This window comes from Misgurnus anguillicaudatus, chromosome 9 (assembly GCF_027580225.2).
Source record: "Misgurnus anguillicaudatus chromosome 9, ASM2758022v2, whole genome shotgun sequence".
Lineage (NCBI taxonomy): Eukaryota > Metazoa > Chordata > Actinopteri > Cypriniformes > Cobitidae > Misgurnus > Misgurnus anguillicaudatus.
In genome coordinates, this window is record NC_073345.2 from 11,277,391 (window position 1) to 11,303,588 (window position 26,198).

General features: G+C 35.5%; 1 protein-coding gene across 2 annotated transcripts; it reads left to right on the forward strand.

Annotated features, from left to right (window-relative positions):
- The first annotated feature begins 3,459 nt into the window (after nt 1–3,459).
- Nucleotides 3,460–18,479, forward strand: LOC129423106 (uncharacterized). 2 transcript variants are annotated; one of them, XM_073871131.1, is made up of 10 exons: nt 3,460–3,725; nt 7,787–8,047; nt 10,496–10,652; nt 10,777–11,013; nt 13,978–14,093; nt 14,422–14,569; nt 16,146–16,198; nt 16,310–16,407; nt 16,493–16,637; nt 16,887–18,479. In XM_073871131.1, exons 1-10 carry the CDS (start codon nt 3,705–3,707, stop codon nt 18,186–18,188), a joined length of 2,538 nt encoding a protein of 845 aa, XP_073727232.1. In that variant the 5' UTR covers nt 3,460–3,704; the 3' UTR covers nt 18,189–18,479. The 2 variants fall into 2 exon arrangements, with proteins under 2 accessions (XP_073727232.1, XP_073727231.1); XM_073871130.1 differs by having other exon boundaries at nt 3,461–3,725; nt 10,496–10,669; nt 10,776–11,013.
- The last annotated feature ends 7,719 nt before the right edge of the window (nt 18,480–26,198 follow it).

Here is a 26,198-nt window from a genome sequence, read left to right on the forward strand (position 1 = left end):
TTCTCTTGGATATATGAGCTGCTTGTGTTGATAGCACTGGTTTTAAAAGTTTACAAAGCACCACATAATATAGTGTTTGACTGATTTTATGATCGGCATAATTTTTTTTTTTTTCAAAATATTTTGGGTCAAATGGTTTAAAGTTAAATAGTTTCCATGAGGAACTCTTAAGTGCATTTAATTAGTCAAACTTTAAAAAGTTGTCTGAATGACTTGCATTATTGTTTAAAAAAAAATCAAATGCATTCCAGCATCTAGTGCCAATTTAGCAACCCAAAGCAAAGCTTTCTGCATAAGAAATAACTTTTTATCTCTAGGGATTTTTGGATTTGTTTGTTGGTTTCTAAACACTTGATATTGGCCTTTCCACCCACATCTTAATAAACAGATTTGTTGTAGACAGATACACATGTAAGTCCATCTGTGTGAGCAACATCCTGTAAAAGATACAAGCAAAATAAAACCTGTTTTCCTGAATAATGCTGAAAATAGTTTTTTTCCTGGTTGCCCATGGTTTTCATTTAATGGTCTTCTTCAGGTTGAATGTGGGGCAATTTACATAAAGAAACAACATTCATTTGTGTCTAAGTCCAATGTTATTGCCTGCGCCTCCTCTGCACTATATATATTTAAATTTTGATTAGTTTTAAAGGTTCAGAGAATTTAATATAAAACTACTTTACTGTGCCACGGTAAAAAAAAAAACGATTTCCTTCTTTACAAAGCTGAATTACCTGAATCACATGTTAGGATGAAACCTGCTTAAATTGCATAACAAAAGAGTCATCTATATACAATAACAGTAACCTTTCTTGTCCACTTGTCTTTGTTCTTTTATTGTTTCTATGTAATCATATACTTTGATGTAAAGTTTTTTCAATAACATAAGCATTTACAAAATACACTGTAAAGAGTGAACATAAAAAGTGAACGTTAACTTAAAAAAATTACAATTGGTAACACCTAATAAAACAAACACTTTAAGTAAAAAGTTGATAACACTTAAATTTTTAGGTGTTAGCAATTTAGGTAATTTTACAGTGCAGTTGTTTCTACCTTTAAAGGGGTCACAGGGTGAAAATCTGACATTTTCCATGTTTAAGTGCTATAAATGGGTCCCCAAAAAAGAACAACTCAGTAACTTAGTTTTGATAAACCATTCTTTGCAAGCATGTGAAAATTAGGTTGTTCAGATTTTGCAGTGTTTTTTGATGTATAGGTAGTAAGGCCAATTACAATAATACCGCCCCTTAATCTGCACTATCCAGCCGCAGCACTGCCATTTAGTACAGAAAGAGAGAGAGAAAAAATAATTGACAGCACAATTGAATATTAATTGCAACAGACTACCATCATTGTGATCAGTGTTTGCATTTCATCAGCTCATTTGCATTTTAAATGACACACCCAAAAACGGCACATTTTTGCTCCCACCTACAAAATGGAAACTTTATGCTATAATAAATTATATGTGGGGTATTTTGAACTAAAACTTCACATACTCTGGAGACACCAAATACTTATTTTACATCTTTAAAAAAAAAAAATCATAATATGACCCCTTTAAAAGTAGTCAGGCTGACTGTTTTGACTTTCTTTTAAATTATTTTACTTTAATTTGCATATTTCCATGAGTCACATAATTAAGGTTATCTTACTGAAACCATGTAAACACTGAAATATTTTTTTCACTATTGTGATTTTACTTGTATAAATGGTTAGCGCATATCAGCTATGAATAAGCCTCACGTGTTTTTTAATTAAATTTGTTGACTGTAGTAGCTGTTAATGGCAGTGTAGACAGTGTGAATGACTCAGTAGGATACCATGACTAGCTGTGGCTGCACCATTATCAGCAGAGAGAAACAGGAAATCAACTTAACCTACATGCTGACTGTATAGATAGAAACTACTATATTTAACATAACAATAATAATAATAATCTTTTTTCTCATTGCATGTGTGTTTATATCACATAACGTATCTAGGGTTTACTGACTATTTTCTTTATCATACTACATGCACATTATGTGAAGAATGAACTGTGCACAAATTAGTACGAGTTTGATAAAGAATGTAAGCACTTCGCAATTCAACACCTGATAAATGAAATGATCTAACATAGGGAGAAAGAAAGAAGTACAGGCCTTCCAACCAAATATATAGACACATTTGATTTGTGTGCTACACTGAGAGAAAGAGACATGACTGATCCATTTGTTGTGAAATAAAAGCGTCTTAAAAAGCAACAGCGCCCCCGTGGGGTCTTTTCTAATCTATGTACTGCACTCACCAAGTACTGCATATTTATGTTTTTAAAAAAGATCACTTGGAAATATATATATATTATTTTTAATTAACGATTATTTGAATCCAGTTTACAGCAATTCATTATGTACATTTACACAATGTGTAAATAATAATAATACTGGCAATACAGTTAATGCTATAACAATGATATTGTGATTTATTTTCTATTAACAAAAAGTTTATATTTGATACATTTTCTTTATGCTAGTTTGTTCTTTTTAAATTGCAGAGAATTTGCAGCTTAAAATACTTTTGAAAGTAATTTCAAAAAACTATGATGTAGGCTATTATGGATTCTTGAAACCTTTACCAAATGAGAAAACCATATCCTGTTGTTTCTAACAGAAATGCATCAGACATGACCTGAACGGATAAAAATCAAGGGAAAATCCTTATATGCCACATCCTTCCAGAAGTCTGGTGGACAACTTTTGGCAGTATATAGGTCACAGAAGAGGGCATATTGCTACAACTTAAAAACTGTCTGTAATATTAGGCTACGACAATACCATTAATAATGCAAGAAAATAAACATTTCCACCCCCAGTGTTATATTAAATCTAAAAATGTTAAATAACATTCATGATATATGAAGATAGTTCAGTTACTATGTAAATATATATTTTTGTATTAAAGACTAATGCTGATCACGGAGTTTAGCGTGTAATGGCTCGGATGTCATTCCATAAGGGAAAAATTAAAACGTCACGGACCATGGCCATTGTCTCGTGGAAATAGTCACGTGCCAACTCCCCCTGCTGGAGAGCAAAATCAAATAAAACTAAATAACTAGTTTAGATTAAGCATTATAAAAATAGTTAATGAATAAATTAAAAAGCTAATTTTACTAAAAAAAAAAACACTATTGCACAAAAAAAACCGTTTGTACATTATAAACAGTTTATGAAGGAAATTATATGAAATGCATAAACAACGATTTACTAAATATAATTTTTATATATATTTTTAGGTTCCTCGTCAAACTACTACTGCTATCTTTGTGAATTTCTATAATCTATTAATCATTCAAATGTTTTATTGAAGAACACTTTGTTCTTCTGACGCATGCTCTGTACTGTACATATAGATTTTTGTCTTGAAATGCTAATTTCGAGTCTCCATATTGAATTTGCGTTTTATTTAATCTTCACTGTTAGTCATCGGGTTATATTAAACAGCAAACGTGTTACCACAGGCAACTGTATGCACAATGAAGAAAATATATAAAAGTTCTTTTGGCAAATGGAGTTAAGCCACACCTAGATCCTGCCCTATTTTCACAAAAAGCCAAGCTTTTCTTCAGCTGTATGTGTATGTGTGTGCCGGTGCTGTTAGTACCCGGCTGTGTAACTTGATAGGGGGCATCGAGAGGGATAAGGGAATGTTGAGTTGCAATGGAGCAGAGTACGATACAGGTAAACTGAATTACAACTTTTAACTGCTACTTTTGTTGCGGCTCGAGACGGTCGCGAGCGCGAGATATTTGCTCGCGTGAATTCAAAAATTTAAAGCGCAATTTCTAAAGCGACGCTTTTCTGACACGTCGTAATATTTGGAAGCTAAAATGCCGAATTGATTCCTGACCAATCAAACCAACGAAGCCTTGAAAATATTGAATCGTATTTGAACGAGAAACTTTTATTCGTTTTGAAGCGCTTTTCTATTTTTTCGATTTCGAATCGGTTTTATGCGGATTAATCGCTGTATCAAAACGCGTGTATATTATATTTCGATTTATTTGTTAATGATTAATTTCTTTGTGTGTCGTGTTGACTACCTAGATTCTCCCTCTTGCCCCCACCCCCACATTTTCACATATGCCTAAGAGATTTTGTTTTATTTTCTATTAAAACGATACGATTTTAGATACGCGATTTTAAAGGGCTAGTCGTATTATTTTTACGCCATTATCTTAAGCCAGACACGTCGATGAAATATTACAAATATTAACCCTGATTTTAAAATGACGTGGTATTGAAACTTCTAGGAAGAGGTAAACTTGGTGGTGCTGTTGATTTTGTTTCAGCCTATAGATTTTTTTTCATCATGCTAAATTTATTTTGTTATTACTTGGGCTGTGATATTCATTTTAAAATGCAGCATTTGGCTAGAATTATGTAATATCGTTTTGTTTAACACGGTATTAATGTTTATTAGGCATAAGTGTAGGCTAGGAATGCTATGCTATAACAATACATTCTTGTCATGATATATGAGACGTTTGTGGCAGTAGGAAGTTGCCTCAAATATTTGATTTCTCTTGTACATATTGAATGAATAGCAATATTATTAAGACTCAGAGAGCACCCGGATTCAGGATGTTGTTTTATGCCGTTGTTATCGAGTAAGTTGTGTATATAAAGTTAACTATTTTCAAACTCAATAACTCTAATAACATATTTTTCGCACTTTTTATTATAGTAATAACTGTAAACAGCATTGAGAAGGTCCAAGGTCATTTATTATTTTTTGCCTTTGCCTTTCTAAATATTTCTTCAGCCTTGTGTGTCAGTAGTTACTCATAACAGACTCAGTCTCAGTTTGGTGCTTGAAGTACATGAAGTAAAATAAAGTTTAGTCACAGACTCGATTGTGTATTGTGGTTTGACTGTAAAGACTTTTCTTACCAGTAGGCGCTCGACATGTGGACGCCGAGTGTCGTGGCTTCTGATTGGCTGTTTTTTTGGTGGATATATGTGGGCTACCGGTGGGGGTGGGGCGGGGTGACTTGACTGACCCATGAATGTATGAACGCGCTCTGTGATGGACATATTAAGTTAAAGTAAGTGCGGATATGTCAGGCTCACGAGTTACCATAGCAACATATGTTGTGAATGTGTTGATTGTCAGATTACAAAAATATGCATGAAATGAAAGATTTTCCATATACTCATTGCTTTTTCTGAAACTGTAATATAATTTTACAATAACAAACAACTTATTGTGTTTGTAATAGGCTACGTAAAATGATAATGGCATTAATACTTTAAGGTAGTAAACTAATAAAATAATAGCATGCACCATGTGCTCTTACAAAATACTCCTTAGTGGGGTTTAGATAAATGAAATATACATGTTTAGTCTAATTTTATGTATTTGTTATGTATCAGTCTTTAGGTTGTAAGTTATTTATTATTTACCGAATCTACCACAAACACTTATTTATATTTGATATGTCCAAGTCACATTTTGGCTTCATCGCTGTGGAATTTTCCTGTTTATTCTACCACAAAGGTTTTGTATGCATTTTTCCATTGCTATCAGGCCATTCTTAAGTAGATTAAAGCACTGGAATGTTTTTAACCGAAGCAACACTACCAGTGAGGACTAGTGCTGAGCTGGTTTTGTTAATGATCTTTTTTAATTTCATTTAATAGTTTGTTTTGTGAGGTTTTTTGGCTGTTTTAGATTATTCAGGGAAAAATGCTGTTACTGAATCAGAATTAATTTGTCTGTTCCTTAAAGGGATAGATCACCCAAATTTGAAAAATCTGGTATCATTTACTTATCCTTAAGTTGTTGCAAACCTTTATACATTTTATTGTTCTGCTGAATACAAAGCAATATATTTATAATCAAGCAGGAAGCAGAATCACCATTGACTTTCATAGTCGGAAAAATACTATAGAAGTCAATGGTGCTCCAAAACTGTTTGGTTACAAACAATGTTCAAAATATCTTCCTTCGTGTTTAGCAGAGCAAAGAGATTTACACAGGTTTGTAACTAGATGAGAATGAGTAGGTGATACGTTTTCTTTTTTTGGTTGAACTATCCCTTTAAGAAACGAAAAACTGATTTAAAGGGATAGTTCACCTAAAAATTAAAATTCTGTCATCATTTGCTCACCCTCAAGTTGTTACAAACCTTTATAGGTTTTATTGTTCTGCTGAATACAAAGGAATATATTTATAATCAAGCAGGAAGCAGAATCACCATTGACAGGAGCACCATTGACTTTCATAGTCGGAAAAATACTATAGAAGTCAATGGTGCTCCAAAACTGTTTGGTTACAAACAATGTTCAAAATATCTTCCTTCGTGTTTAGCAGAACAAAGAGATTTACACAGATTTGTAACTAGATGAGAATGAGTAAATAATACATTTTCTTTTTTTTTGGTTGAACTATCCCTTTAAGAAACGAAAAACTGATTTAAAGGGATAGTTCACCTTAAAATTAAAATTCAGTCATCATTTGCTCACCCTCAAGTTGTTACAAACCTTTATAAATTTTATTGTTCTGCTGAATACAAAGGAATATATTTATAATCAAGTTGGAAGCAGGAGCACCATTGACAGGAGCACCATTGACTTTCATAGTCAGAAAAATACTATAGAAGTCAATGGTGCTCCAAAACTGTTTGGTTACAAACATTGCTCAAAATATCTTCATTCGTGTTTAACAGAACAAAGAGATTTATATAGGTTTGTAACTAGATGAAAATGAGTAAATAATACATTTTCTTTTTTTGGTTGAACTATCCCTTTAAGAAACGAAAAACTGATTTAAAGGGATAGTTCACCTAAAAATTAAAATTCAGTCATCATTTGCTCACCCTCAAGTTGTTACAAACCTTTATAAATTTTACTGTTCTGCTGAATACAAAGGAATATATTTATAATCAAGCAGGAAGCAGAAGCACTATTGACTTTCATAGTCTGAAAAATACTATAAAAGTCAATGGTGCTTCAAAACTGTTTGGTTACAAACATTGCTCAAAATATCTTCCTTCGTGTTTAGCAGAACAAAGAGATTTATACCGGTTTGTATCTAGATGAAAATGAGTAAATAATACATTTTATTTTTTGGGTGAACTATCCCTTTAAGAAATGAAAAACTGATTTAAAGGGATAGTTCACCCAAAAATAAAATTCTGTCATCATTTGCTCACCCTTAAGTTGTTAAAAACCTTTATAAATGTCTTTGTTCTGATGAGCACAGGGGAAGATGTTTTGGGGAGTGTTTGTAACCAAACCAATCGGAGGCCCCATTGACTTCCGTAGGATTCTTTTGCCTTTGATCGGTTTGGTGACAAACGTTCCCCAGGGTAGCTTTCTTCATGTTCATCAAAACAGAGAGATTTAAACAGGTTTGTAACTAGGTGAGAATGAGTAAATAATGCATTTTCATTTTTTTGTGAACTATCCCTTTAAGTAGACTGCAATGCTTACTGTTCAGATAATTTGAATCATGTGAAAGCTGACAGTACTAAAGTGTTTGTGTAAGACAACCATTTTATTTGCCTACCATATATGAACAGGAACAAATTTCAAATGGGCTAGAGTTTATGAAATGACAAGTTTAGTTTTTTTTCCAAGAACACATACATGTATACAATACAGCAAACCATTCTAAATACTTATAATTATGTTTTCTTATTCATTATATCTAGTCAAATGTGTAGTTTGTTTCTGTCTAAACGCTTTGTGTATGTAGTTTTTACAAAAACACTTTTGTACACTTTTGTCTTAAACAGTGGTTAGGCTCCCCCAGCTGCCTTCGGGGCTCCTTTGCCTTTTACAAGTCAGTGAGTTGCAAGCAGGAGTCCGGGGCTCCGCCTCAGGTCTGGAAACTTGGAGAGTTTTACTTTATACGATGTGGCCCTCAGGAGCCTGTGTGCATAGCAGAGGTCACACTACTGTGGGAAGATCAGACACAGCGCCACCTGCTGGCCAGTTCGAGACTTTACTTCTTACCTGAAGACACCCCGAAGGGCAGAGCAGTGGAACACGGAGAGGTGCGGCACGAGAACAGACACAATCATAAATCAATTGTGTAAACATTAACACTTTTTTCTTATTGAATCCATGTTATCAAACTTTGAGCATAGTAGAGAAATGACTACAGCTGTGCATCTGTTCAAGATCACTCGGTGTTGTCTTTTATAGTGGATATCATTTTGATTGCTTACTCTGAATGTGAACAGCCACAACATTTTGTCGTTTATATTATTTTGCAATTGTGTGTTGTTGAGTAATATAGACCGAACCAGTGTGGAGACACAATACGTTTTTTGTTCATGTTTTTTTATTATAAATTCATAAATTTATAATGTATTGGCTTTAAACATTCTTTAAGAAACCTTTTTTATTTTGTAGATACAAGTTAATCCAAACAGTTCTACGATAATTTTAAAATATCTTAGGTTATATAATTAGACTTTATTCTCGTCATAAATATAGACTTAGAAGCTTTCATTGCGTTTAAAAGAAAAGACAGAAAGAAAAAAAGAAAACATTCTTTGCTACTACAAACTAGTGCAGTGATTCTGAACCTTTTTTCATTGTGCCTCCCCACGTACATACACGACAATCTGATTCCCCCAGCCATCTACTTTCATCAATAATTTTATCTTAACATTGTAAGTGTGATTTAAAAATAAAAGTGTAAACTTTTTTTATATAAAATTAGCAGTGGAACATTTAAAGCATCTTTATTTGACCTTTATTGCAATTTATTTGATTGAAGCATATTGTATCCTAGTTTGGGAACCACTAAACTAGTACACTATAAAAAAGATTTGTTGGTGCCAATCAAAAAGTAAGTTACCTGGTTGCCTTAAAGTTTTGAGTTAATTCAATTTAAAAATATTAGTTAAAGGCGGGGTGCACGTTTTTTTGAGAAACGCTTTGGAAATGAAGCCGGGCTGAGTACCAAACAAACGAGTAGCCAATCAGCAGTAAGGGCATGTCTACTAACCGACATTAGGTGATTTTGTTTAGTTGATTTCAAACGTCAACATTGGCTTGCAGAGATCGTGCACCCCACCTTTAACTCAAAAAGGCTGTGTAATAATTGTACTATCAACTAATATTTTTAAGCTGAATTAACTGAAAATATTGAGGCAACTAGGTAACTTACTTTTTTTTAGTTGAAACACCTGTTTTTACAAGTCTTGGGCACATTAGGTGCTTTACCAAAAATGTTTTTTAAGGGGACATATCATGAAAATCTGACTTTTTCCATGTTTAAGTGCTATAAATGGGTCCTCTGAAAAATTAGGTCATTGTATTTGGCTCCCCATGTGATGACAGAAGGGGATAATACCGCCTCTTAATCTGCACTATCCAACCACAGCACTGCCATTTAGTGCAGAGCTCAACTCATTTGCATTTTAAAGGGCACACCCAAAAACACCATATTTTTGCTTACACCTATAAAGTGGCAATTTTAACATATTGTAATAAACTATCTATATGATATTTTAAACTTCACATATGTACTCTGGGGACACCAACGATTTATTTGAAATCTTAAAGTCTTTTGAAATGTCTCCTTTTGTTTTTTATATTTTGCTTTAGCATGTCAGTTAAAAATATCAATATATTTTCCAAACACTTGTTGCAGTTTACTATTAAAATCTAGTAGATTTTTCTATGTAATTTATCTATTATATAATTTTGATTAAAACATTTAAAGTATAAGAGGGTTCACATCTGTTTGTGTTTGTATCAGAGAGGTATAACTGGTTTGCAAGAGTAACTTCAATCTGAATAACAAAACACCAAATGTTATCCGTCATTCGATCTGCTTTTGAATTTTTTGTGTGTGTGGAAACTCTCACTTAAATAGGGAGTCGAATTAAAATATCATAAATACACAGACATCAGTGAGAGAGGAGAAAATCTAGTTAATCTTTCTTTTCTGTACAAACATGATTTAACTTACTGTATTGTAAACATACTTTGTATTACTTCAAAATCTGCTGAAATAGTCATTGTGTGTATTTAGCTAAACTAGTTTTTCTAGGTCATTTGCTAGAATCCATCCAAATGAGACTTGAATAGTTATAGTTTTTATTTCTTACTTGGAAAAACACTGTTTGTGTAGTAGAGCGCTACAAGTATGCAGTAGTCATGGCTAATCTAGATCAAGAATTTAAACTAATGACCTTAATGTCCCTTGTGTTAATTTTTTCATGTGTTTAGTATTTGTAACTAACTAAATAAATGCCTATCCTAGAGTCATCTCTAAGTTGTATTTGAGTATGAGACCTGGGCTTTTCACCTCCTTTTATGGAGGTTATTTTGCCTGAGGTGATGGGTGACCTGTTGGTAACTACTTAAGCATGAAAGGGTAGTGGCTTCTCAATGGCTTTCACTGAAGGTGTTAAACTTACAGGGTTTGAGAAAGTTTTATGTAAATGCATTCAATGCACAGCTTTTTCACATTTATATGTGCACAGGACGAAGTCCTCGCCGTGTCAAAAAAAATTGTAGTGAGAGTGGAGGATCTGGTGAAGTGGACTTGTCAGGAACCGCCACGGTGGAAGTGCGGCAGTCAAAACATTCACGGACCTCACAAGCCTGATTGGTCGCAAGACGCTACTTCTCCAAAACAAGGCAAAACAGAGAGTAGCGATGAGTAATTGTTTTTTATGATTATGCATTTGACTGCATGAATGATGTACAAGTTAGTTTAGTTCTCATCACATAAATTCATGCTTGTGTTTTTGTCGAATTGCAGATGAGTCTACGGATGTGCAGCAGAAGGTTAAAGTTCTCAGCTATCCCCAGTATTGTCGCTTTCGTTCTCTACAGAGACGAGTCCCGGATCAAGCTAGTTGCCCCGATCAGCAAGATCCTCACCTACTGGCTTTAGGTGGAATAAAGGTGACCCTTCAAAACACGCGTGTCCTGTACTGTCGGGATACTTTCCACCACCCTACCCTAGACAGCAGTGCCAGCTTCATGACACAGTTTGGTGAGTACTACACTTGATGTTGTTAGATTTAAAGTGTACCTGTTGAGCATTGCGTAGCACAGGTTTGATTCCCAGTCAACCCATTAACCGATTCCTAGTTGTTAAGTTGCATTTTTATTTATTTATTTATTATTATTTATTTATGTATTCGAATTTATGAAAAAAGAACATCAAACAAGAAAATAAATTAAAGTATATAAATCGCACAAAACGTAAAATCATAATAATTAACAAATTATTTTAATTTTAACTATTCAACTAAAGTTGTTAAGTTGCTTTGGATAAAAGTGTGCATAAATGTACTTTGACATGCAAATTAGTTCCCATAATTTATTACAGTAAAGACAATTGAAATAACAATGAATTAAGAAATGCAAATTTGATGTTACAGGACGTATACAGGTTCCAAAATGAACAAACCTTTATCCAACGTTGAGAAATGTATAATCTAGTTAGCAAAAACATACAGACATGTGATCGCTTTTCTTCCTATTTCTGTTTGCTGGCTTAATGTGAGGAATTTTCCACAGATGTGTCGCAATGTGGAAATCGGGGGAGAACAACTTTTAGTATTCTAGATAAACATCTGATAGGAAGTTTTCTTAAGTAGACGCTTGTATCAGTAAGGGTCCGGCTTTTGTTCTTACATTTGAATGTTGCCATTTCTAATAAAGTTACCGGCCAAATGTTGACTTCCTCCGGCAAAGGAAATGTATTACTTTCATTTGGCTCTGTGTAAGAGTTAATTTTCAATCCTAGGGTAGTAGGGTGTATATACAACATGTCTACAGGAATGCACCTACTACGGGACAACCGGTAGACGCTCTAAATGCAAACTTGAAACACATTTGTTTCGGCATGCTAACGTACGAGAAATTATTTTTAGTACATGGCATACCTAATTAGTACTGAACCAAAAATATATCTTTAAAAGTTTGTGGAGTGTGTAAGAGAGATATTTCTGTTCTTATGATCTATGTAGTCTGATATAGACGCTCTCGCAATACTTCAGTTATGTGGGATGTCTTTTTTCCTAGTGTTAATGAATATGATATGTTTTAGATGATTTTTTTATTGAAATGGATATGCTTTCTTTCTAAAATGACATTCCTGTAATTCATGTTTAAATCCTTTGGTAAGTTGATACAAAAAATGTAACAATACCAGTCTTTCTGCTGTATTGGTAGTACAGACTTTAACACTGTTATGTGTATGTGGGTGAAACAGTTCTTTAAAGAGCACTCACAGATATACTTTTCATTAAAAACTGTCAATTTTGGATTAAAGGATTACTCCACTTTTCTTAAAAAAATCCAGATAATTTACTCCTATGTCATCCAAGATTTTTGTCTTTCTTTGTGTAGTCGAGAAGAAATTACGTTTTTTTTTTAGGAAAACATTCCAAGATTTTTCTCCATAAAGTGAACTTTATTGAACCCCAACAGTTTACAGTTTCAATACAGTTTAAAATTGCAGTTTCAACGCAGCTTTAGGGCTTTTGTGAGTCCCAAAGGACTCTAAACGATCCCAACCATGGCATAGGGGTCTTATCTAGCGAAACGATTGCCATTTTCAGCAAATAAATAAATTAAAAAAGTTCTTTTAAACCACAATTTCTTGTCTTGCGCTAGCTGTGTGACGCGTATTGCGTAATCGCATTGAAAGGTCACGCGTTACATATGTGAAACGCACACTTGCAGACCATTTTAAACAATAAACTGACACAAAGACATTAATTAATATCATTCCACATACAACAAATTTGGAACCGTCCTCTTTCTCCACACTTGTACTGGGGCGGTAGTTTCGCATCATGTGATACGTAAGGTCACGCTGTCGCATCACACGGCTAGTGCAGGATGAGAAGTACATATTTTTAATTTTTCTTGCCGAAAATGCCAATTGTTTGAGATGGTCCTCACTGCAGAACACGACTTCCAGGGGGCAAGGTTGGATCTAGATCCAACTTTTCCCACTTTATACACTTTGCTCCGCCAAATGAACCAATATATTTGCGTTGTTGCAGCCTGCAATTAATAAATTTCTTTTATTAGTACATTTGTAAGAAAAGTAATCCTTTTGTGAGGGGAAACCTGCTTAAGACGCGTTAAAAGATAAACATTCAATTTATTCATTTCTAAATAACATGCCATATATGTTAATAATTATGCATATTTATACTGTATACGTTCATAGATATTAAACTGCGTGTGGTAAGATTACCCGTAGTACCCGAAATGTTTTACTGCAAAACATTATAGCAAAAAACCTTACATTTCACCTTAAAGGCACTACTTTTAGACATAAGTTTGTTTTTCCGTCAAAAGAATAACTTAATTTAGTTACGACTCAATGCGGAAATGGTAACGCAACAAGAAGTATGACATGTCTTTTGGTAAAACTGCCGACCAATCAAAACGCAGTGGAAAAAGTTCTCTGGACCTGGATCCAGCCCCGCCCCCTGGATGTCGTGACCCTTATGCGTCATTTGGGGTCGTTTAGAGCCCTTTAAAGCTGCGTTGAAACTGCATTTTTAAACTGCGTTGAAACTGTGAACTGTTGAGGTCCAATAAAGTCTGTTAAATTGAGAGAAATATTGAAATGATTTCCTTAAAAAACTTGGTTTCTTCTCATCTGAACAAAGAAAGACATCAACATCTTGGATGCCATGGGGTGAGTAAATATAGTTTTTTTATATATATAGAAGCGGAGTAATCCTTTAAATGAATGAAAATAGGTTTTCAGATACGCCTTCAAATATCAGATGGTTTTGCGGTGTAAATGCATCCTAAATAAAGCAACTATAACAAATTTGGTCTCTGTGAAATACATGAAATCTTGACAAAACGTAAATTATACAGATTATATGTTCAGTTTCTTTCTCAACGTGGATTTACACACGTTACCCAAAGCTAATATATGCTGTATATATATTATTGGCTAATGTTTTAGTTTCTATTCCAGGTTGCTCCTCTCTCAGCCTGAAGGGGCGGCCTCGTAAAAGAAGAGGCAGAGATGGCAACGGATCAGAGCTACAAAACCAAAATCAACTATCAGAGTCATGGATGGAAAGAATGAAGGTTTGTTCATGCTTATAAATGCAAAGCTGATATATTCAACAGGATGTTTAAGATCACATAAAACACATGCTGTGATGTCGCTGTGCTTCCTGTTTTGTTTTAACTTTACTCGCTTGACTTCCTTTCTCACAGTTTGTGTCTATTTTTCTCTTTATTTGTCATTTTCATTTGTTAGACCAAAATCCCTTGTGTGGGTGGATTTTAATTTTCATTACAACAATTAAAATTATAAATAACTTATGTTTTTTGATATTACATAAATACACTTGTCCCATTTTAGCTGCTGAAGACGACTCTTTATGTGACTCATTGTAACTTATTTCTGTAGGAGAATGTGATGGGCAGTGTGGAGATGCAATGGGATGGAAATTGGCTCCCACACCCAGAAGAGCAGCTGTTCCTGGATCAGCTGTATCTTTTTATGGAACGCAGGGGCTCCCCTATTAGCAAAGTTCCCAACCTGGGTTTTAAAAAAAGTATGTATGCATGACCGCCTTCATTCATGTCATTGCAAATTGTTCAAACTGAGCACCAGCCACTATATAATCACTTTGTCTCCCTGAATCAGCGGTTGGTTGCATGACACAGTTTTCAACTAAACATTGAGTGCATTTAAATGCTCAAAAAAGCTGTAGTATCTATCAAAATCAGCATATTACAGAAACCTTGATACATAAATACCTCAGTTTTCTGAAGATTTGTCAGGTTTCTTGCAGGCAGTAACGTTACCAATTATAGTCCGCCTAGTCGTTCAAAAAGCCGGCTTGAAATCTGTCAAAAGCTGAACTGTTGAATCTTTGATGGGGGCGATTACGTCACACTTTTCGCTCCATTGACTTCTATGCATACGCATGCAAATGCATCAGAAAACCCAAAACTCATGTGAAGATATTTCGTTGCGTACCAAAGTTCAAGTCTGGTGAACTATGACCTGCGAATTCGTATCAAGTGAAGATAAATTACTAGTAAAAAATGGTACGTCACAGCGTGAGCTTTCTCTCTACTGAAAAGCAAAGATGGACAAAGCCAAAGAAATTATATTGACGAAGCGCTCTCCGTCAAGTGTGACTGCCCCTTCAGAATGTATAAAATGTTTTTTTGTTATGCTTTTAGCCGTTAATTTACGACAACTGTGTGTATTAAGTGAATTTTTATTTAGGGCAAATCTCATTTCCATGTCTTACCCCTTCCCCTTTGTCTTCATCTTCCCCTTGCCCCTCGAAATCGAGTGAAGGGGTAAGACAGATCGTTCGTCTAAAAAATGAGACGCCACTCGATTACCGTTTGCGTCACCTTCCCTTGACGCTAACTGGGTGCTACGTAAACAGACAAGCGTTGACATAAACAAAGAAGATACCGTCGTCTCAGGTGTGGTATCGATTGCCTGAGCTGAGCTCAACAAATAGCGCATAACTTAGCTGCTAGCTAGCGCCTTAACTAGTGATTCAAAACAAAAACATTACAAAGAAAACCGCTTGAACATTTTATTAAAAGTACCATAAAACATGTGTGTCATAATATAATCTCAATTAAACTGCCGAAAATAGCGTTACTTTCATTTGTGCGACTCCTTGCCAGTTCAACGTTCAGCTATAAAACATCTTGATGCCGGCTCTCCTGAGAAATTCCTACGTTTACCCCTCTCTTTCAAGTGTGGTCCTTATCACACTTCGTTTCAAGGGCTATGTATCCCTACGCCTTGGCCCTAGCCCTCGATCAAACGGAGAATTGAGACGCCACTTCACCTCACATGAACGCGCAAAACCGAGGGGTAGGGGTAAGGGGAAGGGGTAAGACAGAGAAATGAGACCCACCCTTATTCTGACATTGTGTGACATCGCCAACTACTGGCCTGGCATGCGTAATACAACGTTTTAGTTATTCGCAGATCTGTGCGAAATGGGATCATTTTGGCAACATTGTTGGCTTCAAAAACACAAAGTAAAAACTATTTTTGTTTTGTTTATCATTGTATCAATGTATCCTTAAAGCATATAGATTGTTCAATTTAACCTTTTTTACTTGACACACTGATTGCTTATTTATTCGCAGTTGACCTCTTCCTCATGTATTCAGTTGTGAAGAAGCTTGGAGGCTACGAAAGGGTAAGTTTGTCGCACTGGCCATAAATTGTAATCCATCATAGAGACGTGAAAGTAATACTGATGATCTCAGTACAGTGAGTAAAAACCCATTGTCCTTCCTGTGGCCTGCAGGTAACATCACAGCGTTTGTGGAAGGCTGTGTACAATGAGCTGGGTGGAAGCCCGGGAAGTACCAGCGCTGCCACCTGCACCAGAAGGCATTATGAAAAGTGAGTATTAAGCTTAGATTACCACATCGATTCATTCCCATTGCTCAGCTAATTGTGGCCTGTTTTTTCTGTCGATCAAATCCAGGCTTATGCTGCCTTATGAACTCCACATAAGGGGAGAAAATCCAGAATTTTGCAAGCCCAGAGCAACATCTGTGTCACCCACAACAATCAAAAAGACTGGGCTGGGTAAAGGATTATCAAACAGCCAAAAGAATGCAGTTACCGGCCAGTTGAGGTTTCAGTTTTTTTTTTTTTTCAAAGGTATTGCTGCGTTAAGCTATACGTTTCAAAACCTCTGTTTCTTAGCGGGTGGATGCTAACAGCAGTTAATGGGTTAATGCTTTTAACTGAGCTCGTTGCAGTGCATTCTGGGATTGCCTTGTTCTTAAAATGTGACCTTTGACAACAGCCTTAAAATGCTGCCTCCATTTCAGAACAAAGTTGACTGAAAAAGCTTTCTTTCCCCACTATCTCTTCAGATATCTCTTCCAGATGGTGTTGTGGTACGTAAAAGAGGAAGACCACCTGGCAAACGAAATGCTAAGGTTCTGGCTAAGGGGAGGGTTGGAAGACCACCTTTGCATCCCAAACCACCTCCCCTTGAGAAACCAGAACGACCCCATCAGGAGATCAAGCCGCAGCCTATTTTCCAAGAACTGAGGCTTACCAACCATACTCACACTCAAGCTCTGTCCTTTGTATCTTCTACACCTGTGTCCCACCAAGCCATACTGGGACGAGATGTGAAGATTGTGGAGACTGTAGATGTTCCCTCATTTCTGTCAGCTCCTGTCAAGTTGCTGGCAGGTGGATCCTTGGAGGGATTCAGTCCCACTAAAGGCCTATGTCCGTTGGACCTGTTCAGGGCCCGTCTGGGTCTCAATGGACTGAGTGGTCTTGAGGGAACTCCTCAAGATTCTTCCACGCCCCACCAGACAATAATAATTCATCAACCCAAAGTCAGTACGCCTGAGACTCCCGAGAGTCTCCAAAACCAGTGTTCGGGGTGCAGTCTAGACACCCCATCCCAAAACGCAGGACTCGCAATGACCAAAGCTCCCTTGCCGTCTCTCAGGATCCTCCCAGTTGATATCGGGTGCAGCCTGCAGGTACGTCAACTGATGCGCACCCGCCTTGATTCATCACACATGAACACTTTCACCAAGCGTCTTACAGAGGTTCTTGCTCAAGATCTTAGTCAGACTTCCCAACACAACGGCAGTACCCTCTGTGTCCCTCAGGGTCAATCGCTCCCGCTCAACCTGAGCAAGAGAGCCATTACCAAGAGGTCCGCTGGAGATGCAGAGCTCACAGATTTAGTGCCATGCAAGGATATACAGTCTACAACCAAAAGACTGAAGACAGAAGATCACGGCCTATCTCTGAAATGGAACGGCATGTCTTTTTTGATGCCGTTGACCCAAGAAGAGCCGGCTGACCTCAGTTCTCCCAGCAGAGCCAGAGCTTTACTTCACGATAGGGCAAGCTTGGCTCACTCTGAAGTCATTCCCAAACTAGAGGTCCCTACTGGAAAGCCCTCCAGTATTATTGCTTCTCCAGATCCTCTACATTGTGTTTATCAACTGAAACAAGAGGATGACCAAAACGGTGCAATTGCAGTGACAATTAAGAAAGATCCTGATCTTGAACCTCAACCCAACGGTGACCTCTACTCGCAACGTGTACCTACTGATGATATCAAAATGGAGTCGGATTCGGTTTCCTCTCTTAAAATACTCTCTAGTTCACTCCTTTCCAAACCATCACAAAGTTGTTAGCATGCAGGGATTGGATTGGGTTTCCATCTAAACCCCACTGCATTAACTTTTATGTCACTCCTTTTTACTCTGCCCATCATCTGATCCCAAAACACGTGTTTGTGTATGATCAAAGAGACAATTGTGCAGATCCATGCGTCATCTGTTTTTGAAACACTACTTTGAACTGATGCAGGTGGTCATGGTTTAACCAAAGATAAGGTGCCTTAATGAGTCTGTTTTAGTACATTACCTATGCTGTAGTTAGAGGATCACCAAGTGGCCGGCCAATAAAAAGACATTTAATATGAATCACAGAGCTTTCGATTTCTTTGAAACCGAGGTGCGAGATGTTATTTAAGTAACAATTTCATGAACATGGTATTTAAGTCTGATTACAGATGATACAAAAATTTCAAGTATGTATTTTTCCAGCCTTAATATTGTTGAACCGGTAAGCTACTGTATTTTTCTTAGCATAAATGTTTTTTAAGTCTGTAATGAAAGCAGTGTCATATGTGGATGTGGGTCGGTCATGCGGTTATTATTTATCAGTGTCACTTCTTAATATGCTTATTCTTTACATTTATTTTAAATTTTACTTTACTCTTCTTTAGCTGTTTGTGTTTTAACTATTTAAGACCAGAGCACAAAATGACCTCTGTGCTGAATGCTACCATATTTCCTTCATTTTGAAACAATGTACTGTATTGTTTGTAAGTTGTATGCGTATTGAGGGTCCCAATGCGAATTTCCTTTTTGTTTTAATTATTTCGGTAACACTTTACAATGAGGTTGTATTTGTTAACATTAGTAAATTCAACTGACAAAGGTATAGCATTTATTAATCTTATTTTATTTAATTTTTAGCATTAATTAATCGATTTTTAAAATCAAAATTAGTTAATGCACCATGAACTAACTGCATTGACATTAACAAAAATTAATAAATGCCAATGAACAGTATTGCTTATCGTTACTTTATGTTAGCTAATGCATTTACTAATGTTAACCAATACAACCTTATTGTAAAGTGTTACTCTTTTCTCGTTTTGAAGCGTATTTTATGAACATATATATTAGTTACATTTTGTGTTTCTGATAAATCAAGAAATAATATTTTTAGACTGATACAGAAGCTCATATTATGGATAACTTAAATTGCCTTTCACTCCTTTAACACTGACCTCTCTTATTTGCAATGTATTTCACACGTTTACAGATGACACGTTTTTAATAATATACAATCGATTCGCTAACTGTAAGTAATTTTCAGGTCTTTATTAATTTGCTGGTTGTCTTTCCCTTTAATTTTAATTGTGTACTTGAATGTATGCCAAACAGAACGCTAATCTTTATTTAATGCTCCTATTTAGTACCACCAGGTTACAGAAAGTGTTTTTTCTTATTATTGTGCATGCTTATGATAATGAAACATGGACTCTGTGATTGATTTTTCATTGCAGACTCGTGTTTGAACACTGAATATTTATAATAAAAATGGTATACTGATGTTTTTCTGAAATTCGCAAAGGTTTACATTTTTAAGATGGCACTTGTGTGTTATCAACTAACTACAGAAACTTTTATTTGTTTATTGCCTCTGAGCTTATTACAATGTTATTATGTTTCATGGAAGTGCAGTGACCAGCAGATGGCAGCATCATCTTATTTTTGAAAACACATAGTTCCAACAAGTTCAACTAGTAAACTACCCCTGATAAACACTACAAAGCTATAATCGACATTTAATTGAAATCTGTTGATTTGGTTTTATTCAGACCAGTCTCTGGACTTAACACTGACTATCAAACTTACAAAAGTGAAAGACATGGGAGAAACAAGAAGACATTCCAGCAATACCATTGTTTAAACATGAACAAGTTATGTTAGTTTTTCCACAAAGTGTTTAAGACATGACAAAGAACAGGACTTACTTTTAAGGAAAAGATTTTTGTTATTGGATAGAGTAAATCGGATAGTTAATATTCTTCCACCCCCTCCTTTTTTTTTTTTTGAATGACTCTCAGGTCTTTCCGTTGGTCAGACTCTTTGTTTTAACTTAAAAGGCTCTCCATGGGTCTTGCTTTCATATGTCTGGTATGTGGATCGTATTTTCACAAAGCCACAGTGCTTCTTTAACCCTCTAATGTCTTACTATTTTTAAATATCTTACATTTGTACATAAATTTATAGTAGTCTGAAAATAACAACATGCACAAATTCATACCCCCATCCTTCTATTCATACAGTGTTATTTACAATATATTCATTTTTTGTGACCATATTCTAGTATATGAGTCATCTGTTTTCCCTCATGGTAGGAGACAAGGGTAGTGTGCTTGCTTACGGAGTATGAATGAGTAGGGGATTAATGTCTTTTAACGGATCCAATTTCCTGGAACCATAACTGCTCTCTTACTTTTCAGAACATGTAATTTTACATCACAGTCATACATTATGCGACCCCCAGCTCATGCAGTAGGTCTTTCTTTAGATATATAAATAAAAGGGAAAAAATCAGATTACAATTGCTTTATATATTCAACATTATTAAAAAGCATCCAAAACCTGTTTTATTTTATTGATAAGACAACAGGGATGAAGAGATGGGTTAAAAAGAGTACAGTGTTGTCACTTTTATACAAATATTTAGGTTTGTTGTAATACTATATTCCAGCCACTAGTTGTCAGTAGCTTAACCTGTGATACAGAGAGGGATGAGAACAGGAAGCAGAGCTTCTTGAAAGGGCCATGATGAATGTTAATGTTTTTTTTTTTGTGAAACATCTTTTCTGATTCATGTCTTCTGCATGTGCTTTATAAAATGAAGATGTTTAACTCAAGATGCCTTCAAAAAAGCAATCAAAGATAACCATAACCGATGTTCATCATGTATACAGATTGATATTTAATTTTTTTTAATTTTTCTTCTCACTGACATTTGAGTACTAAAATAGAATAAAGTGCCACAAAGACAAAAAAACAACAAAGTTAGGTTAAAAGTCCACAGATATTGCCATAAATTCATCAGTAACTGCTGTTAAAGGCTACCTAATCTATGAAGACCTGAATGCTTTAATACTTCTTATTTCACAGAACTCAATGCTTGATTCCTATTGGCCAGTCACATTTCAATGTATGTTATTTAGAGATAAGAACCAACTGAAACTTATAACACATCATTTTGACAGGTACATTTTCATATTAATAAATGAAATATAAATATGTCTTTAAATATCATATTTGATATTATATTTACAAATAATTAAACCATAGACTGTAAAAAAAGATGGATGACGCGACGTCGCTTCCTTCCATTGTAATGAATTTAAGGCAAAATGTCCGACCATGGGCACTGCCATGTTACGCAAAAATGTCAGTTTAGAGCCAAGGCGTGCGCAGAAGGAATGGTCCGTGGAGCCAGAGGCGGAGCTGCGGTATCAACCCCCCCCCCCCCCAAACACTCGCGCACCCAATTCAACAACACCCCTTGGACGTCTCATTTGTCTGGCTTGCTAAAATAAGGTAAGTTAAATATAACTAATTTTGTCGGAGTGAAAAAACACAGAAATCGAAAATTAGTTATCATAATCATAACGACACGCCCTGTTTCTATAGCATCAAATTACTAGCTAAAATGAAACTTATCCCAAAAATAAACAATTGAACATATTTCAGCATGATAACAACTACCTTAAAGGACCAAAACCAACTTTCGAAAAATTGTATTGGAAGTGTCATTTATTTTTTTATTTTGAGTCTCGTTCGTTTGCATTGAGAGGGCGGGGTTTATGACCACTCGGGGGCGATCAAAGAGCCAGTATGTGAAAGTCTTGTCTTATCTTAAAACCGAAAGTTAACAGGTTTTGCGTGAGGTCTGCATTAGTTCACTGTCAAGGACTTTGCTGCTGTAGCATGGTAACTTTCAATAGCAGAGGACTATTTTCGGGCAGTGCGTAATATCATTGCGCCTCCTGCAGCCATGTTACTGCAGCAAAGTCCCTGATTATTACGCCAGAATGAGAGTATAGTTCCTAGCCATATCGTCCTAGAAAATCACAACTTTTAATTTTCCGTCGATCTTAGTACACGATTTAAAGGCGGAGTCCACGATGTTTTAAAAACGGTTTGGAGAAGGAGACGGGCCGACTACCAAAACACACTGATAGCCACTCAAATCAAATCAAATGCCGGGTTGCGTATGTGTGGGGCGGGTCTATCAACAGAAGGTCCAGATTCTATTGGCGTAGGGGCGTGTTTGTTTAGGTGATTTCAAATATCAACATTGCCTTTCAAACATCATGGACTCCGCCTTTAAGTACAGAAGAGTCAAGTTTTAAATAGGAAAAATATCCAAACTCTTTGGTTATTTTTGAGCACGATGCTGAATTGTCTAATCAGATTCAATGGATTATGCTAAGCTATGCCGAAAGTGGTACCGCCAAACCCGGAGATCGGTTGAATGGATTCCAAAACGGTAAAAATCTAATTTTTAACTCTAGGGGAGATGAAAATGAGCATATTTTCAAAAAAAAAGTGGCGTGCCCCTTTAAATATTTTCATTTAACTATGACTGCAGTTGACTAAATACTACAGTATCTACTATAGTTTTTCATGTGAGAATGTTTTACTCATAAATATGTATATAGGCTAGATGTCTCGCCCTCGCTGCTGGCCAACTGACTGGAACGTCCGCATTTTGGCAGCCATCTTACCACAGGGCGCTCGCTCACTCGTAGCATTAAGTTTAATGATGCAGGTACTTTTAAATGACCATAACTTGCTTAATTTTTAACAGATTTTCAAACGGTTTGGTTTGTTTTAAACGTCAAATATGTACCTATGACACTGCATATTTATACTAAAAATAAATAAAAAATTCATGAAATCAATGCTACGAGTGAGCGAGCTGTCTGGGGTAAGATGGCCGCCAGGTGATGCCGTTAGAGACTCTGCCGTAAGACATCTAGCCTTTATATCTATGGTTTTACCCCCCACTCCCACCTTTTTACCTCTCAGATAGTCTTTGATCATGTAACCGAATCAATCAGAGCAGTGCCGGCGCCAGCCGAGCGCTGATGAGGGGGCGTCTTAAATACCAGAGGGGGCGATCACACAAAATGCATTTAATTCCCCAAGCTAGAAAAAATACATATAGCTTTGGTACGTCCCTTAAGCTTTAACGTGTTATAAACAAACATCTCTGTAATACAACCACAAAAACTACAGCTATAGTGAGCAATGTACATGATCTGAACACTTTTACTATATACAACAACAAAAAAGCATACCTAATATTACTTAACAGCACAACACTGCTCATTTGAAGTTCAGACCCAGAGGTAGTTTCTTTTTAATCCATTTCGACTGTCCATTGTGAAATTAGTTAATGCAATATAATACCCTGAAATTATGAAATGTTCGTACTTTGTGTTTGCTTTCCGTAGTGCAAATCATTTTTACGTAATGGTGGGGGACAGTGTTTGCAAATGGTTTCTAGCGCAAAAACGGTCCAAACGCAACATTTTATCAAAATTTTGGTTCAATTTGATAATTTAACGTAGTTATTTTAACTGCCACAAGATGCACTATAAGCTATAACGATTAAACACCAGCAGATAGAGAACCACAATAGCAAAATGACAATAACTCGTTTACACATTTAGCTATGCTTTAGGATAGGCTAATTCAAATACCTATTCGTTGATTATAAATTCAATGTCTGTTTTTTATCTATGAATATTAATAATAATACACGTATTTTACTTCTGATAAACAGGTGTGTGTGAGAGAGAGATAGTATGCCCAGCAAACACAAAACGTTTTTACAACGTTTCACAACGTTGTATTTTGGTTGTAATTAGGTAATGTTGCAGCACAACGTTTTAAAAACGTTTTAAAAACGACACTCTAAATTAGAAAAACAATGTAACCAAAAAAGGACGTTTTTAATACGTTGTAAAAGCACCTAATTAGTACGTTTTTTTTAGGTAGTAAAAAAACGTAAATATCACGTCCGTTTACTACGAAAATAAAACCAGACCAAAATAAACCATTTTTGAGACGTTTTATTTAGGTGTTAAAATAACGTAATTATAACGTTGGAATAAAACGTAAATATCATGTCTGTTTACTACGAAAACAAAACCAGACCAAAATAAACCATTTTTGAGACGTTTTATTTAGGTGTTAAAATAACGTAATTATAACGTTGGAATAAAACGTAAATATCACGTCCGTTTACTACGAAAATAAAACCAGACCAAAATAAACCATTTTTGAGACGTTTTATTTAGGTGTTAAAATAACGTAATTATAACGTTGGAATAAAACGTAAATATCACGTCTGTTTACTACGAAAATAAAACCAGATCAAAATAAACCATTTGTGAGACGTTTTATTTAGGTGTCAAAATAACGTAATCATAACGTTGGAATAAAACGTAATTATAACGTCTGTTTTTTTAGGCATGACTGTGTTGGTAATTGGGCATTTTGCTGGTGGGCCGACGCATGTTGGTGGCCGATACGGCATTGATTTTTTGCCATGGACTGCTCCATCATGCAGTGCCAGCGGCTTGTCTTCTGTTGATCACGCGCCACAGAGACGCAAGTAGCCTAGCTCCGCTTAAATGACCCTCTCTATCACTCCCTCTCTCTCAAAATGGGCAGACCAAAGCGCAAAGGTGACGCTCAAACTCGGTCCCCACTCGCAGCTTTTAGATATAACATACCTCTCTTCTGTTATTTTAATGCCGAGGGCGCATTATGCGATAAAGCAACTTCAATACGCGAGCGCATGCATACCCTGCTAAAAATACAGCAAGACCAGCATATTTTGTGTTTTGGTGCTGATATGCTGGTGTCCACCAGCTAAACCAGCACCAAACCAACATGGGAATGATGCTGTTCTATGCTGATTTTTCAGGAATTTCCTTCACTCTCAAACAAATCTCGATGAGCAGCAACAGTAGTATACTCATATGAACTGGCTCAGCTTAGATTTTGCGTGTGCATGCATACTTAGTCCTTATAAAGTCCAGATATATTTTTATTTAGCTAAACTGACAGAAGTGCAAACATTACAGAGAACCCCATGGGTGGGATTTAAACACAAATAATTAAATACTATCTATCTACATGTTAGATGTAATTGTGAATGTTGTTTCTGTTTATATCCACTGTAGCGATCCATGTCTCCCTCATAAGCATTCTTCTATTATGGGTTAGGGCATATGAAAAGTATTTTTGAAATAGCCACACACACATAAAAAAATCATAATTGTCAATTATGTGATATTGTATTTACAGTTTATTTTGATTAATGAAATTTACATTGTTTTCTTTCATTATCTTGTAAACTTATGGTTTAGTTGTAACACTATGTTATACTTTAACTTTTCTTTGTAAAGAAAAGTTTTCAAGTTGGGCATGTTGTAGGATTTTGGAATAGAACAAAATTGTACTATATTTTAGATAAAAAGATAATATAAAGTTCGATTTGGTGACACACCCAACTCAGAAATGGAAAAACAACATGTGCATATGGCTCCATAACATGTTGAGCAGTAAAGGAATAGTTCACCCAAAAATAAAAATGCTGTCATCATTTACTCCCTCTCATGTTGCTACAACCTGGTATAAATGTATTTGTTCTGATGAACATAAGATATTTTGAGGAATGTTTGTAATTTAATTGTTAAGCCCCATTCACTTCCATAGTAGGACAAAAGAATACTATGTAAGTGAATGTGGCTCCTGAACGGTTAAATTACGAACATTCCTCAAAATTCCAGCGTGTTCATTAGAGCAAATACATTTATACAGGTTTAGAACCTTAGGGTTAGAAAATAGTAGCGTAATAGTTAAAAAAAAAAGTTAAATAAAAGATTAAATAGAAAAAGATTAAATTGTCCTATATGACATAGAACAACCAAAAGTTTTAAATTCACGATTTAATAATAATTTAATGCGATTAAAAATGTTTATGTAGTTTTCTAAGATGTTTATTTATGTAAATGCTGTGTG